Source organism: Sinohyriopsis cumingii, chromosome 5 (assembly GCF_028554795.1).
Source record: "Sinohyriopsis cumingii isolate HCF-2022 chromosome 5, ASM2855479v2, whole genome shotgun sequence".
NCBI classification, from domain to species: Eukaryota; Metazoa; Mollusca; class Bivalvia; order Unionida; family Unionidae; genus Sinohyriopsis; species Sinohyriopsis cumingii.
The window spans coordinates 70014960-70034336 of NC_142965.1; the positions used below are offsets into that span (position 1 = coordinate 70014960).

At 35.0% G+C, this 19377-nt stretch overlaps 1 protein-coding gene across 2 annotated transcripts in view; it reads left to right on the forward strand.

Annotated features, from left to right (window-relative positions):
* Positions 1-19377, forward strand: part of LOC149799391 (retinal guanylyl cyclase 2-like) — a 175831-nt gene that overhangs the window by 112183 nt on the left and 44271 nt on the right. For both annotated transcript variants that reach the window (XM_089958728.1, XM_089958729.1), the window contains exons 6-7: positions 1657-1734; positions 9219-9323. In XM_089958728.1, the coding sequence (XP_089814854.1) occupies positions 1657-1734; positions 9219-9323 (183 nt within the window). The remainder of the gene's footprint in view (positions 1-1656; positions 1735-9218; positions 9324-19377) is intronic.

Below are 19377 nucleotides of genomic sequence, written 5' to 3' on the forward strand. Positions count from 1 at the left end.
GAAATAAAACTCACAATAAACAATTCGATTGCCTACTCTCCGTGTGACAGAAAATGTTCATCCCTGTTGAGGATCGCGTGTTCTAGGCTTTTTTGTTGGTTGTTCGCTTCACACTAATGCTGCGTGATTTTTCAGGTGTTGACCAATCAAAACCCTGCATAAACTGACACGAGAAGAAAAGAATAGCTATAAGCCGTTAATCGACAGCTTAAAAATAATAATATACTTTCCCTTTATCATGAAGTGTTTGCATTCAAATTGTTTAGATTTAGAATTACCTATTTCTTTTAATGTACTTTTTACAGTTAAAAATGTGGAAAAGATGACGATAGCCATAAACTGGTTTACCTCCTATGTACTCCATTGGGAGTTTACGGTGAGATCAAGGCTGATGTTTTAAACATGTAATGTGAAATAAGAAGGGCAGCAGGCAATTTTCATCGTTGGTTATGGTCCAGCTATGTGGTGTAAAACCTCTACTTCTTTTCAAATGCAAACATCACTGAGGGGCGGGGATTGCAGTAAAAGGTGTTCGTATTAAATGAGGTTTAAATTACAAAAATCTGCAGGACAAATGCTCACACACATAAACTATGATGTGTGTGTGTGTGTGTGTGTGTGAGAGAGAGAGAGAGAGAGAGAGAGAGAGAGAGAGAGAGAGAGAGAGAGAGAGAGAAATTTGGATTTTTAACGTAACTTTCATAATTTTTCAGTCATATCGCTACCATGTCTGCCTTGTGGCAGTTTATAGGGATGTCTAGTACGCGGGCATCATGTCGCAGACATGTAGTATCATGCCCCACCCAATCACATTATTCTGACACCAGGCCAATAAGTCCTAAGACTGACATTGTAATGCTGAGCGCCAAGCGAGGGAGCTGTTGGTACCATTTTTATTAGTCTTTGATATGACTCGGCTTGTGTTCGAACCCATGACCTAGCGCATCCAGGCCCACGATATAACCAGCTATAATATGTTTTAATGCATTTAAAAGAAGAACGCGCGCATCTGTCAATACGTGTTCAATTTGTTTCTAAATTTATTGTTTTAATTATATATGTACTTCTACGTGAAAAAATGTTTTATGTATTTATATTGAAAATGTTGATTATTGCGCCATGTAAAACTCAACTGCATCAAAATAAAATTTATAAAACATGTCATTTAATAATTATTTCAGTATTGTCAGTTAAACGTATGTGATATACGATATGTTTTTGAGTTCTTCGTATTTATTGATTATATTTTTGAAGAAGGGTTTAAATATTGTTAATATCTCTTAAAAGTAATATTGTACTAATAGATAAAGACAGTCCATAAATACGAGACAAAGCAAGAAAAACAGAAGCTTTGCGGCAGTTATTTTTCAAAGAAATTTGCAAAGAAGAACTCCCGTGCGTTGCAAGGGACTATTTACAATAAATAAAAGCAAGAAAAGAATGTTTGTCTTTCTGTCTATTTAGTCATGGTATCTGATTGAAGATTAAATATAAAATGTCATAAATATTCCATTATGTTTGACTCAAACAGACTGGTCAAATATAGTAATAGAGTGTAAGTTATTTTTTGGGGTGGTGGGGGTGGGCTGGATCAACTGTAATTATGCTGAGTTTCAGTAACATTTGTCTAATTCATACTTCTCGTACAATTTACAGGGTGATTTAGTCCACGTAAAGGAACTCAAGATCAAAGGATTTGAAATGAAGAACAAAATTTTCGCTTACATAAAAATGGTAAGTAGGAAACATACTGCAGTATAAACAACGCATGACTATAATTTTTATTTTAGAAAAATGAAAAAGAATATTAACCTACGGAAGTAGAAGACAACATGCGTGAAATTACCACGATCCTTAATTATATTATTAAGTTTGGAATTATTCCAAGATAGCCGGTTCTTTAGTCTGTTTGTCTCTTTGAATCCGTGTCTTTTCTTAGATTTCTGGTAGTAATGTTTTTCAGTACCTGTATATGTTTGCACAGAGTTAGCTAGGTGATGAAACTATATGATTTCGACTTTGTTCTATTTTGATTGCCGTCAAACCTTAAAACTGCTCTTTAAAGGAATTACCACCTCACCCCACCCCACCCAATTTAGAACATTTCACAACGTATGTTGTTGGAAATATAAATGTTTTAGCAATTGGTAAATGATGATTGTGGAAATTCTTAGTCACGTATGCTCTAAACGATAATATTAACTAGATTTTTTTCTCGCCGAAAATGCGTAAGATGTACGTGTGTACAAACTGACGGGCTGTGTGTTATGACTAGACAAAGACAAAAATAGTTCCGTTGATATCTTGCACAAATGTCGAAAACTATTCAACAAAGGAATACGTTTGTAATTTTTAAATCTTTAATTTAAAATGCTTTGAATTACATACATTCTCGAATGGCAGACATATCTGACCAGGAACCTCTCTTGCAATATCAACATTCAGAACCAGCTTGTTTCGTCATGATTAGATTTCAACCTGTATCCGTATCCATTAACAGCTGACATCACTGCTGCAGTAATAAGTTTACGGCCATTGATAACATTTTACCAGCGAGTCCGTCAAAAAGTCACACTTCCCTACATTGGCTAGCTCAAGTAGCTGCAGTTAGTACTAAATCTGGTCGGTGAAATGTTCAAGTCACAGGTGATATTGAAATCAACTTAAAGGCTTGAGTACTGGTAGGGGTCCAACTTGAGCCAATAGCTGGCAGGGACGTAGTGGTATGCACCTGGTGACAACATAAAAATTCATAAATAGAGACATTGTTCAGAGTTTCAGCGTTTTTCGATCATAATTAAATCTTGTGTGATTCAGAGACTACTGTTTGCCTTGGTTAAAAATATACGAAGCATCCGAATGGATATGGAGGTTTGTATATGTTATGATTCGAATTAATAGAGTCCACTCTTACAAAGGAGCAACCAGCTTGTGCAATCAAAGACACGCGGTATACATTCAAGTCAGAAAACATAATTTTATAACAACTGTAAATTGAACTGTCTGGCGATGCTGAAATCAAAGCCGTATTGTTTCGGGGTTTTTTCCGTAGACTGCTGCAGTTGCCGAAAAGGCAAGCTTTATTGATTCAACCGGTTATCTGTTTGTTTGTTTGTTTGTTTGTTTTATATATGTAACGCTATTATTCAGCGCATAATAGGCTATATGTGGCGGCCTGTATATTTCGTGGAGGAAGAAACCAGGAAATCTCCTGGAAAAATCTCCTACCCACAGGAAGCTATTGAAAAAAAAACTCGCAAACCACGTTGGCCGAGGCGAGACTTGAAACAAACAGACAGAGATTAAATGTCAGTGATCTGTAAAAAGCGGGCGCCTTTGACCACTTGGTCATCTGGAGTCCCCGATTCAATTTGCTAAAAGCAGAATCTAAGGCTAATTTCTATCTCTATTTGACATAATGTATGGCTAATTTTCTATTTGACATAAGCTCGGGCTAATTTTAATCTCTATTTGACAAAATCTAAGGCTAATATTGATCTCTATTTGACAAAATCTTAAACTAATTGTGATCTCTATTTGACATAAGTTAAGGGAGATCAAAATGCCAACTTGAGGTATCTGGTTAATATCATTGCAAACGATAGATTTCTGTATAGACTTTGTACTCCAAGTAACAAATCCAGAGACCTACCTTAATTTACAAATGTTGGTTTTAGTTTACTTGAACGGTTAATCACGGATTCAAGTCTGTCTCCACATACCAAACGTGGGTACAGCCATTGCCAAGAAGCGCAATATTCGAGTATGTTTAATTGGTTCCACTAATATAAAGAGTTCATATACTAGGGGCTGCCTATCCATTACATTAGTGAAAAGAATGTCGCCGCCTTTGAGATCGCTGTTTTGGGAAACAAGGAAAGCATCATAAGGAGGAGAGAGCATATCTAAAACACCGAGAAATTAAGCATCACAAAGATCATGAATACTTTAAACTAACTGCATTAGAAACAATTTTACGTGAGATGTGTCCCTAAACAGTTTACCAAGTGTGTTATTAATTAAATTGCTATGGGGAAGTAGATCAACACTTCACAGCTTTCAGAAAATAACAACAGCCCCTAGTTGATGTTATGTTAACCTTGTGAAGATCTTGGCTGTAACAAGCAGGTTTTATATCCGTTACCTGGAGTGTGTGCATTCAGTAAGCACACCAACATTTGCAAATATGCACAAGCTGATTTGTAAAATAAAATGCTTATTTATTTGTAATTGGTAAAGCACCTAAAAAGTATTTCGATTCAGAAGTTAATTCTTGTTGTTTTCACTTTGATAAACGATCAACGTGTGACATTTGACGTCGTATCAGAACACGAAATGGAGACATTTCGTCTATCCCATCCTCATAATGATGGGTCCACGAGGAAGCCATAACTCTGTCCCATTTTCAGTGCACTTGATCCGTGAGGAAGCTATAACTCTGTCTCATTGTCATCAAGATCGTTTACACAAGGAAGCCATACCTCTGTCCCATTCTCATCATGATGGATCCACAAGGAAGCCACACCTCCAAACCAATCTCATCATGATGGATCCACAAGGAAGCCACACCTCCAAACTTATCTATTCATGATCTATCCACGAGGAAGCCATACCTCTGTCCCATTCGCATCATGATGGATCTAAAAGGAAGTCATAATTCTGTTCCATTCTCATGCTGGGTCCACGAGGAAGCCACACCTCTGTCCCAATATCATCACGATGGATTCAGGAGGAAGCCATACCTCTGTCACATTCTCATCACGATGAATTCAGGAAGAAACAATACCTCTGTCCCATTCTCATCATGATGGTTCCACAAGGAATCCATACCTCTGTCACATTCTCATTATGATGGTTCCACAAGGAATCCATACCTCTGTCACATTCTCATTATGATGGTTCCACAAGGAAGCTATACATCTGTCACATTCTCATTATGATGGCTCCACAAGGAAGCTATACATCTGTCACATTCTCATTATGATGGTTCCACAAGGAAGCTATACATCTGTCACATTCTCATTATGATGGCTCCACGAGGAAGCTATACATCTGCTCCATTCTCATCAAGATGACTCAGCGAGGAAGTCATACCTCTGTCCCATTCTCGTCATGATGGATCCACAAAGAAAACCCAATCTAAACCATCTCCTCTCATTGGGATGAGCTGTATATGATCCTAGAAGAACCCTAGCTAATATCAGTGATGAAATGGCTTTTCTCTGCTGACTTAATAGATCACTTTTCACTACTTCTCATGGCTAAGCAGTACTTGTTTTGTGAAGAGCAAAATATCCATTGTTGAGGTCATGGTCGTTTTCCGTAGATACGACTCATTTTTGGTAAAGCTGTAAAGCTAAATTAACAAATTGGAGACAATGTTGTAGGCGTTTTCAGGGATATAATAGACGTGTTTTCGCAAGTTCTTGAAGCGAAAACTCATTTAAAGCAACAAACAGATTCAACCAAAGGTACCCTGTGTTATTATCAGCGCAACATGTCTTGTATTAGTAGCTGGTTTTGTGTATGACTAGCTTTTCTCTCGTCCAGCTTACCCTTAAGGCAAGAAGAAATAGACTCATGTATTAAAATATGTATTGGTTCTTCATATATTTCCATCCATTCTCTACACTTTTGATGAGATCTAGTGCGTTCATTATAAGTTAACGTACACTAAGATTATCCTACTTACGTTAAGCCTAACATTGACACATCATATAATAATGTCCATAGGTTATGTTTTTCTGGAAGTAGTTGCAAACATTTGAAAAATTATTAGAATTTGTTTGTGCCTTTGAGCTTTCCTGAACGAGCCGAAACATGTGTTTGCTTTGTCACTCTACAAAACATCTAAATCATTCAGCATTTTATTTTTCTTTGACCTTACTGTGGATTTCTGTTGAAAATAAGTAATGCTTTTCACAGGAAAACATATCTCCTGGAAAAGTCAGAAAGAAACTATTATGATTTTCTTTGGAATTACAGAAGGATCAAATGGTACCACACTCATGCAATTAGTGAGGTGAATCCATTTGCGTGTTAAAGATTAATCAACATCAGCAGAATGGTTATTCAATGTAATGTGATGATACAAGCGTCCTTATCTTGATATTGTGTTACTTTAGCATAAGAGGGTAAAAAAATGAAATAGCAACCAGGCACGAAGGAAAACTACAAATGGACACAGATTCATCAGAATAAACATTAGTTATAAGAAGCATATCGTAGCGTGCAAGTATCTAAAAGCTATACAACATTCAGAAACTTTGACACCACCAGTCCACATCGCAAAACCAGTAAACAAAGCGTACAATTAACATGCACAACATGCTGATCAATTTGACGCCCTGCCTTGACTCCAGTGGTTAATAAAGCTGTCTGTGAAGATCGCAAAAATCGCCATGATGATGTACGGATATTGGAGAATGAATTTAATTTGTATTATTGTGACTACAATAGGTTAGTCTGTAGCGCATATTTCTCCCACAGAAACAGTCTAAATTACGGTCACTCTTAGGCTGCTACTAAGGTACGATAGTCACGTTGCTGGACCTGGTCATCACGTATAGTGGGTTTTTCTTGGGTCAAAACCAACCCCAAAAAATTCATTTAAGCAAACATGTTTACCAAGGACTCGGCACCACATAAGGTCCAAGTTCTCGCATACATAATCTATACAGACGCGATTTCCCAATAATATGACTTAATGGTACCAGTGCAGATTGATTTTGAATAAGCAATTGCCTCAACTATAAATGTGCTTGCCTGAAGAAATTCGTACAAGCAAACCTTGGGCGTAGGGCATTCTGGTTTTTGGATATATTATCCATGGTCCCTCCTTATAGGGTTGATAACATACGACATTGTCCATACAGTGCTTTGACGATATTTTATAATGCAAACACACACTGCTTGTCAATACACAATAATTTTGTGCGGATTATGATATTGCCATGGCAATTCCATAGACATTGATCTACATACCCATGAGTGAAACATAATGTTATAAATCACATTTTTAGTGAGCCGAAACATCGATGTTATTCTTAAGCAATCCGATTTTGACCTACATTGGTTATCTGAGACCTTGCAATTTCTGAAACATAAAATTGTGGAGTGAGTTTACACAACATACTAACATCGTGACATAAATACTTTGACAATATTATACTTGGACCTCTGGTGCAACAATGATTACATTGGTTGTTGTTGTTGTTGTATGGTTTAACGCCATTTTAGCACACGATAGGCTATACATGGCGGCCAGTATTAATGGTGGAGGAAGAACCCGGGAAAACCCGGGAAAACCCCGGAAAGAATCACCGACCCACGAGAAGCTACTGGCAAGCTTTCTCACATACCCACATTAGCCGAATCCGAGACTCGAACCCATGCAGACAGAGGTGAGATGGCAGTGATCCGTAACGGAGAGCGCTTTAGACCACATTGATTACATTGGAAAAGTTAACTTGCATTTTTCTGAGCCACTTGTGTCCTCACATGGTCAGACATTGTTATCGTAATTACATTCAAGTCGGTTTTTGCTATAGAAACAGCGTAACACAATGCCAGATTTCACCCTAGAACAAACAAGAACCGCTGTTGTGATTGTTATTTGCTGGAATGTAGGTACAAGTAAATGTCAGGACATACATAGTCTGTTTAGCTTGGATTGCACTCTGTGAGTTCTTGTGAATATGGTGTTTTGCACATTTTAAACTTGTATGCACTTAAACGAATACTGAGATGTCTTTGGCACAAACAAATGTTGATTCCAGAGCCATTATTCTTAATATTATAGTGATACTTTAAACTTCAATGTAAAGGTTCTGATTGTTCTCGTTGTAATGCGTCCAAGTGTGCAAGAATTTTAAACGTTTAGTTACCAATGTTAACCAGATCAATAAACCATTCTCAAACACTAATACAATTTCCACAACCATTGTTTTCTGATCACAAAGACAATTACATTATGTAGTACAGGTTGTGTCATGATCTAAATTGTGGGAGGGTTTGCTACACCAGATTGTGTCTTGACTGCTAGCTATTTAAAGTAGGGCATACAGCAAGCGTAACTCATTTCACGCTGTACAAGAACATTCTATCAGTTCATTTAGGTCTGGTTTTCATTTTTTAAAACAGCGGTGATATATTAGTAATCATTATATAGAATATTATTCCATGCCTAGCAATAGTAAACATTGTATAAAATAGAAACCCATGCTTAGCAATAGAAAACATATGGAATAGTAACCCAATGCTTAGCAATAGTAATCATTATATAGAATATTATCCCATGCTTAGCAATAGTAATCATTATATACAATAGTAACCCATGCTTAGCAATAGTAATCATAAGATGCAACAGTATCCCATGCTGACCGCTCTGGTGGCCTAATGGTTAGAGCGTCCGCCTCGCATGCCGGAGGTCATGGGTCAGATCCCCTGCCGAGTCATACCAAAGACTTATAAAAATGGTACTGACAGCTGCCTCGCTAGGCGCTCAGCATTGAAAGGTTAGTGTTATGACTGGTCAGCCTGGTGTCAGAATAATGTGACTGGGTGGGACAACTTGCTACATGTCTGCGGCATGATTCCCCAGTACTAGACATCAGTATAAACTGCCATACTGCAGACATCATAGCGTTATGACTGAAAAATTGTTAAAGCTAGGTTAAAAATCCAAATCAAACACATGCACGTATCCCATGCTTAGCAATAGTAATCATTATAGAGAATAGAAATCCATGCTTAGCATTGTAATCATTATACAGAATAGTAACCCATGATTATCAATAGTAATCATTATATAGAATAGTAACCCATGCTTAGCAATAGTAATCACTGTAGAGAATAGAAATCCATGCTTAGCATTGTAATCATTATACAGAATAGTAACCCATGATTATCAATAGTAATCATTGTATAGAATAGTAACCCATGATTATTAATAGTAATCATTATATAGAACAGTGACCCATGCTTAGGAATAGTAATCATTATATAGAATAGAAATCCATGCTTAGCATAGTAATCATTATACAGAATAGTAACCCATGCTTAGCAATAGTAATCATTACATACAATAGTAACATATGCTTAGCAACATTAATCATTATATACAATAGTAACCTATGCTAAGCTTAATATTTAGTGAGCTCCACACAAGCTGATATTCCAATTTTTTAACGTTTTCCATACTGTTTTTTCTTTCTAAGCTAAAGGAAATAAGACACGAAAATGTCAACGCCTTCATAGGTCTACTAAACGATCCTGAACGACCAGCACTGGTTTCTGATTATTGCAACAGAGGAAGTCTTGAGGTATGCTCTCTCTCTCTCTCTCTCTCTCTCTCTCTCTCTCTCTCTCTATATATATATATATATATATATATATATATATATATATATATATATATATATATATATATATATATATATATATATATATATATATATATATATATATATATTGTGTGCGTGGGTGTGTTCTCTTTTAATATCTATTATATTGAAACCACTTGTTGAGCATCATTTCTTCGAGTGTACATTTTCATTCATGACAGTTAAAATGTTATGTTCTGGTCATCTGCATTATAGAGAAATATATCGCCGCCATAATTGGAAATACACTTGCAAACAGACGTAACAATGGAGTGTCTAGGCAACTGGGTAGACAATAAAGAAAGAAAGAAAGAAAGACAGAAAGAAAGAAAGAAAAGAAAGAAAGAAAGAAAGAAAGAAAGAAAGAAAGAAAGAAAGAAAGAAAGAAAGAAAGAAAGAAAGAAAGAAAGAAAGAATGAATGAATGAAAGAAAGAAAGAAAAAAGAAAGATAGCCTGATCTGGAGTTTAAATTCTAATCAAATCTAGTAAGACTGAAAAGTAAGTAAAAGAATCCGAAAATTTAAATTATGATTTTCTTGCAACCAGTCTCATATCCTATTTTCTTGCAACCAGTCTAATGACCTATTTTCTTCATCATGATCATCATCATCTTGCTTCCATAGAAGATTGCATAAATAAATCATCTGAATGCAATCAATAGATAAGTACCAAAAATATACAAAAAAAATAAAAAATATTTTAAAAAATTGAATATTGGAGTCCAAATTCTTACAGTATATCAGTCAACAAAGTGTTCGTCAACTGCATAAGTTGCAAGTTTCAGTACCTTATTTGCAGAACATAGCTGCACACTGCATGACAAAGTATGCTGCATACAGGGTGAATAGCTTGGAGTTTTGTTGTCGATTTCACCTGTTGGTAACCTTTTACCTGGAAGATATTATACTTGCAGCTCATCTTTTGCATTAAATAACGTAATGTGCAGGCTCGGTGGAAATTTATCAATATTTTCTTACTGTAACAGCAAGTCATTTATAAATATTGTGTACACCAAGGTTGACAAAAAAAAACCTTTGGCTCACTCCTTGGCCAATTGAGAACCAGTCCGAAAATTGCCCATTGACAAGAACTTTACTCGTTAAATTTGTATAAATGTTAAAAAATATAAAAAGGGATTTACCCGTAATTCTCAACATGAATAATTTAAAAAGTAGTCCTTTGTGTCACACGGTATCAATTGACTTTCTGTATCAAGAAAAGCGGCAAAAACCCGTGAACCCATGTTTACATTATATTGTACTGTTTGCAACAGCAAAAAGCTCGCTGTTGTGCAGCCTAAACCTTTTTGGTAACCATGTTATTGTAAACTGGGTATATTAGGATTAGTATATTTGATCCAAGTTATCCAACATTCATGAATAAGTTTCTCAAAAGTGTTTCAGTAAAGTAACAGGCCTGTAACTTTCGAGGGAGTTCTTTGATTTTCTGTTACCTTTGTACAGTGGCATTACTAACCCTTTTGTGCAATCTACAGGTATGTAAGATTGATCAATCATCTCAGTAAATAAAATTCGTCATACACTCGATGAGGTAGTCGCTGCCATAGATCAAATGTTCATTGCAAATTTGATCATGGCCCGATGCTATTGATTTCTTTAGACTTTTAATGATTTCTCTTATTTGTTTACACTGATACTGGTATGTAAGGCCTCGAGATGTCTTTCTTCGTCATGTAGACCCCGATTTAATTCTCTCTCTATAATTTCATAAAGGTTTCCGTCAAAACTGTGGCTAAAATTTGGTGTGTGAATGTCCACATGGTATCTGGCAAAGCCATTTGCGATGGAATCATCATCACGGACACAAGCTCCATCAGTTGATAGTTACTGACAAAAATTTATATTGTTCCCTCTCTTAATATTGATCATTTTCCAAAAGTGTCTTACATCGCATTCAAGTGCTTTTTCAATTTCTTCATATACCTCCCCCATATATTTTTCCGCAGCCAGATTTTGAAGGTTTCTAATGTCTCTCTTCTTATCTGTATATTCTCTGTAAGAATTATATTGACTACCAATCGGTCTTCCCCCATTTATCCAAATATACCTAGCTTGTCTTTGAAGTTTATGTGCTTCTTTGAGTTCATCTGACCAGTATGGTTTGGCATGATAATTGAATTTAGACTTTGGAAGCGCGATGTCGCTTGACTGCTGTATTGCATTAACAATGTGTCTGTAAAATCTATCAACTTTGTCCGAAATAGTATCTATATCAAACGTTTTCAGGCGATGGTCCAGCTCGTTTTGATAGTTTTTCAAGATATCTGCGTCTAATTTATTCCAAGCTATGTTATTTCACTTCATAGACTGTCTGAAGTCTCTCCCACAGATCACTGTACGAAGGGAAGGAAGTAAGGATAGGGAGTTGGTCAGACATCACGTGCTCTTCGTGGTCTGAAACAATGTGCACACTCCGTAATCTACATATGCATTGATCCGACAGTACAAAATGATCAATCACCGTTCTTGCTGGGGTGAATGTATAATGGGAACCTGTGCATATTATTAAATGTCCAGCACTCACTTGATTATTATATCGCAAGAACTCAATAAATACCCTATCTTTGTAATCTCTGAAAGTGTCTGGTTCAGCTACTGCATTGAAATCACCAGTAAAATACACGTCCCCCAGCTGTGAGTATTGATCATACAGATTTTGAATCAACTCAATTTGCGCTTTGTAACAATTAATGCCATACAATAGGGTCGGCATATATACACTACAAAATATATACATTTTGCATATCTGGAAATTTGAAGTCTATGCCAACAACTCTATCACTATAAAAGTGATATATGAAGTTAGCATATCTCATGAGAGAAGTTTTGCAGAAGATTGCAACTCCTCCTTTACCACATTTTATTAACGTGCTATTAGAGGAAATATCCTCGGCCTTAGCAATGCATTTATAATCAGAAAGAATAGAATCGCAAAATGGAAGTATCTACTGTAACAGTTTATGTTCAGTTATGCAGGCTACGTCAACATTATATTTATCCAGCATTGCACTAAAGCTAAGAGCAGACGATATAATTCCTCTAACATTCCAGCTCAGTATATTACGATTCATATTAACTTGCAATATGTGCATATTAATACTTATGCATTGTGAAAGCAGTACTAAAATGACAACGATGACAGAACACATTAACTTACGACAGCACATAATGGCAAATTTATGAACAATGCACTATGTCACTCTAGTCATGGAATATCGCATCCTGCACCTTCTTTTTCTTGCAATCAGTCTAATGTCCTATTTTCTTGCAACCTGTCTAATATCCTATTCTCTTGCAATCGGTCTAATATTATAATATCCTATTTTCTTGCAATCATTTTAATGTCCTATTTTCTTGCAACCATTCTAATATCCTATTTTCTTGCAACCAGTCTAATATCATATCATATTTTATTGCAACCAGTCTAATATCCTATTTTCTTGCAATCAGTATAATGTTCCTATTTTCTTACAACCAGTCTAATATCCTTTTTACTTGCAACCAGTCTAATATCTTGCAAATAGACTAAATATGTAGGACCTTTTACTGAATTCTTTGGTCTGATTTAGATGAAACTTAATTTTCATTCAATCTTATTGCTGAATTTTTGCGTAAGTTGGAATTTACATTAACACAGTTAACGAAATCAAAGCTTGGAATCATTGACACTTCGTCACGCTGATTTAATTGATTATGTGCAGCTTTTAAACTGACAACTTTCTATGAGATGGAAAAGGTCATTAAGGCATTAAAATGAAATGACACAGTATAATAAACCAGGTAATCAGCTCAATGAATGGCTTATTTACATCAATAAAATCTTCTTAATTCATTTTACTACAATGTCAAAGAGTGCAACTTAAATGTCACTGCACTTTCAATGTTTTCTAATTACATACGTTATCATGAATTGATCAGTTCAGTGGTGTTATTTTGAAACCATCTTCCCTCTTTTCTTCCACCCATCACCTCAATTTTTCAGACGTTAAGGTTGATTATTATTTATATATTATTATTTATATAAATCATGTTATATAAATCACTTTTTTAATGCTATCACTTTCAAGTAGAGGTATTTGTTTAACAATATCTATCTCAATCATATGACTGTAATCAATATATGTCTCAATCATAAGATTGTAATCAATATCTGTCTCAATCATATGACTGTAATCAATATCTATCTCAATCATATGACTGTAATCAATATCTATCTCAATCATATGACTGTAATCAATATCTATCTCAATCATATGACTGTAATCAATATCTATCTCAATCATATGACTGTAATCAATATATGTCTCAATCATAAGATTGTAATCAATATCTATCTCAATCATATGACTGTAATCAATATATGTCTCAATCATAAGATTGTAATCAATATCTATCTCAATCATATGACTGTAATCAATATATGTCTCAATCATAAGATTGTAATCAATATCTGTCTCAATCATATGACTGTAATCAATATATGTCTCAATCATAAGATTGTAATCAATATCTGTCTCAATCATATGACTGTAATCAATATCTGTCTCAATCATAAGACTGTAATCAATATATGTCTCAGTCATATGACTGTAATCAATATCTGTCTCAGTCATATGACTGTAATCAATATCTGTCTCAATCATAAGACTGTAATCAATATATGTCTCAGTCATATGACTGTAATCAATATCTGTCTTAATCATAAGACTGTAATCAATATATGTCTCAATCATAAGACTCTAATCAATATATGTCTCAGTCATATGACTGTAATCAATATCTATCTCAATCATATGACTGTAATCAATATCTGTCTCAATCATAAGACTGCAATCAATATCTGTCTCAGTCATATGACTGTAATCAATATATGTCTCAATCATAAGACTGTAATCAATAAAAGTCTCAAACAAGGGTTGGTTAACAATATTCGTCTCAATCAAATAACTAATCAATATCCGTCTCAGTCATATGACGGTAATCAATACCTGTATCAGCCATATGACCGTAGTCTATATCTATCTCAATCATATGACTGTGATGAATATCTGTCTCAATCATATGACTGTAATCAATATACGTCTCAAACATAGGATGGTTAACAATGTTCATCGCAATCATATAACTAATCAATACCTGTCTCAGTCATACGATAGTAATCAATATCTGTCTTAATCATAAGATTGTAATCAATATCTGTCTCAATCATATGACTGTAATCAATATCTGTCTCAATCATAAGACTGTAATCAATATCTGTCTCAGTCATATGACTGTAATCAATATCTGTCTCAATCATAAGACTGTAATCAATATCTGTCTCAATCATAAGACTGTAATCAATATATGTCTCAATCATAAGACTCTAATCAATATATGTCTCAGTCATATGACTGTAATCAATATCTATCTCAATCATATGACTGTAATCAATATCTGTCTCAATCATAAGACTGCAATCAATATCTGTCTCAGTCATATGACTGTAATCAATATATGTCTCAATCATAAGACTGTAATCAATAAAAGTCTCAAACAAGGGTTGGTTAACAATATTCATCGCAATCATATAACTAATCAATACCTGTCTCAGTCATACGATAGTAATCAATATCTGTCTTAATCATATAATGGTTATCAATATTCGTCTCAATCATATGACGGTAATCAATACCTGTCTCAACCATAGGACCTTAGTCTATATCTGTCTCAATCATATGACTGTAATCAATATCCGTCTCAGTCATATGACTGTATTCAATATGTCTCAATCAGATGACTGCAATCAATATATGTCTCAATCATATGACTGTGATGAATATCTGTCTCAATCATATGACTGTAATCAATATACGTCTCAAACATAGGATGGTTAACAATATTCATCGCAATCATATAACTAATCAATACCTGTCTCAGTCATACGATAGTAATCAATATCTGTCTTAATCATATAATGGTTATCAATATTCGTCTCAATCATATGACGGTAATCAATACCTGTCTTAACCATAGGACCTTAGTCTATATCTGTCTCAATCATATGACTGTAATCAATATCCGTCTCAGTCATATGATTGTATTCAATATGTCTCAATCATAAGACTGCAATCAATATGAGTCTCAAACATATGATGGTTCTCAATATCCGTCTCAGTCATATGATGGTAATCGGTATGCTTTTCAATTATATGGCGGTAATTAATATCTGTTTCAATTATATGACCGTAGTCTATATATGTCTCAATCATATGACTGTAATGAATATCTGACTCAATCATATGATGATAATCAATATCCGTCTCAGTCATATGATGGCTATCAATATCTGTCTCAATCACGTGACGGTTATCAAAATCCGTCTCAATCACATAATGGTTATCAATATCCGTCTCAGTCATATCACTGTAATCAATATATGTCTCATTCATATGATGGTAGTCAATAGTTGGCCCAATTATATATTGTAAACTGCATCCATTGAGGGCATGTTCAACATATTGGTCATATGAATAATGTACTTATATTTCTTCAACCTAAAAGTCACGTATTTATTTGAGCCGAAAAAAAATATTTTTACATGAGAACTACAATCAGCTGGGTTAAAAAGAATCTGAACGAAATACTTATGCTTTCAATAGGCATAGCTTGCGTGAATTATGTCTCCATAAAACAACGTTTACGTCACTTTTTAAAAAACATGGTAAAATTACAATTTCGACGAGTTAAAAAAAAAATAGCGCTATCTACTTATTAGGTTTTACATCAGCCATTCTGTGAATAATTTTATGTGGTTTCTTAATATTTCCAAATGTATGGGATCAACAATTAGTAGAGATACCAGCTAAAAGAACGGACTACAGTGAGCCGCCATCGCCAGTACGGTACTTAGCTTTAGAGTGTACTCCCCTTGCATTGTGTCGTGACACTGACAGATTGCGATAAACAGCGCCGTCAAAGACAAAGCAAACGGTACTGATTATTTAACATGTTACCAACAGAATCAGTTTTAAATAAGGAATTTATATGATCATTAAGGTGAGGATTACATATTTACCGAAGAAAAAGAAATTAAGAAATTTTAGAAAGCGAAAAGTAAGAGATGGTTAATTACTTTGTGAATAATCATTTGAACCGGACGTTCTCCATTCCATACTTTTGGATTTATTATATCTGCATAACTGTGAAAACTGTACCAGATTGGGGATAGTGAAAGTTTTTCTGTTTGGCATTAAGGGCAGCTAGCCCTGGCATTGTCAACATGGCTGATGACGCAGATTGCACATGTTCTAATAATAAATCTCATTCATTAATAAAAGCTTCTTCAGCTTGTTTTTCATTTGTCTTTTATACAATCCTCTACAGCTGTAATTTTAATGACTAAAAAGACGTGACATTGAGAAAATAAAAACTTGACTTTGTCATAACTATAAAGGCCAATGTGCTATTTTTTTCTATAAAAAAATATGATTAAAATACCCAAGTAAGATAGACTCTTAAAGATAAAATGCCTAATGGTCAGACAAATGATTGGCTTCAAGAAATATGCTCGAGACTACAAATATAGAATCCAATCTTGAGCCTGTTGACACCGTGGAAATCGAAAAAAAAAGTTTATCCAACACCACCTTATAAGTCTAAAACGCAGATTATTCTTTCGGTCAACTGGAGAATACAATCTGTGTGCTTGTCGTATCTTCCTAATTTAGCTATACTTTTAAGTTCCATTTACAATATTGTTTGTATCTTTGGGGTCAAGACGGCGGGTGAATACCTGGAATAATATCCTATAACGCTTTTCTTCGTCTCTGTTATTCTAATTATTTCTTTCTATGCGAACGGTATCCTTTTCATATGGTAGATGAATACTAAAGAAAAACACTATTTATGGCGCTTGTATATTTTTAACACTTTAAATTAGCATTGCCGGGTCATCCAAGGTTTTAAACAGTGATAAAAGACTTAATGTGTTAAAGTACTGACAATCAAACTCACAGTCAAATCTGTCCCTTGATCATGAGGCGACTATCATAAAGTATACATACATACATACATACATACATACATACATACATACATACACATTCATACATACATACATACATACATACATACATACATACATATATACATCCATCCATACATACATACATACATACATACATACATACATACATACATACATACATACATACATACATACACCAAAAGCTCACGTTATAATGTATTCATTTAGCTCAGTCTATCAGCTTGAATGGCAGTAAGCTTGATATTGTCTTTCGTTTCTCAAATTGAACTTATTTAGGGGACTTGAACGAATGTCTTGGCCAAAAGTGGCATAAATCGAATCTGTCCTGTTAAGCAGCATTTCGTGATCAACTACATGTAACGTCCATTCTTCGTACATTTTCATCTCCATCGTGTAAATTGAATTATCGCTTCGTTGATGCATCTTTTCCGTAAAGTATCCTCTGGGCAATACCACGGTCATGAGTGATCTTGCTTTTCAAACAAGCAAAACAAATGTCAAGAATTTTATGAAATAGTTTTCTCCTCTTTCTTCTGTTCTTCCATTGAAATAACGAGAATAAAACATCCCATTGTTCTTTTATTGTGTGTTTGTGTGTGTGTGTGTGTGTGTGTGTGTGTGTGTGTGTGCGCGCGCGCGCGCGTTTTTAAGAACTGTATGATGTTGTAAATCTTGCATTATCGAAATAAACATTTGCGTATTTAAATAAATTTCAGTAAACGCTGGACTTTCTGATTGTTTTAAATTTCTCAACAATAATGCATGTTTCATGGTATGACAACAATCATGGACCTCTTGGCTGGTCTAAGTGGTTAGAGCGTAAGCCTCGGATGCGTCAAGCCGCTGGTTCAAACCCCGGCTGAGTCATGCCAAAGACTTATAAAAATGGTACTTGCAGCTGTGTTGCTTGGCGCTCAGCATTTAGAGTTAGTATAAGGACTGGTTGGCCTGGTGCCATAATAATGTGACGGGATGGGACTTGATGCCACATATCTGAGGCAGGATGCCCCGGTGCTAAACGTCAACATTAGCTGCCACACTGCAGATCTCGTAGCGATATGACTAAACTTGCTAAAGCAACGTTAAAAATCAAACGCAGACTCACAACAAGTATGTATGGTGCATGGTATATCAATGAGAATATATGTCTCATTGTATGACAACAAGTATGTTTTACGTTTCATGATATGATAACAGACTTCCAAAATATTGAGAATTTTGCTTCTTATCTATTTACAACGAATACCTTGTATTTTTGCATTCACATAATGACTATGTAATGCATTTTCATTACAGTCAGAAAAATACTACGGCATGATTTATAAGTAATCTCTAAATCTGATAAATGATTGATATAATTACGTTACTGATACAGGTAAAACACGTTGTGGCGCGATTAGTTATAACGCGATTCTGCTTATAACGCGATGGCAGCATGGCTCCCTTATTTAATGTGACTTCTCTTTTGAACATCCTAAATACATGCTATCGGAAAAGCTGATTCTTCGTATCCCTAGCAGATAATATGATCAGCATATTAGTTATAACTGGTGACATTAAAATTTCAGTGCAAATTATCTGTGGAGAAGATTTTTGAAAAATTTGTTAACGCGATCCCGCGTATATCGCGATGGTGTTCTTTGGACCCCGAGCATCGCGTTATAACGGATTTTACCTTTGACTACAGAGCTAATAAACAATGTAACACTGGAATCTTGTATGATGTTAAGATTTTCTTCTCTTGCTTGTGTAGCCGTCGAAACTTAACGAATTTTGGATTGATGCTATTTGCACTCCATCTGTTTTGTGTGTAATTTTATTGACACAACTTTTCAAGCATTGACGCTTTACTCAACAAGTTTTGCTGACCAGATCAAAGTCATTCGATGTCCCATCCGCCACGAATCTGAGCGTCAGCCTTTCTCATTTCTAAGATAGGTTAGT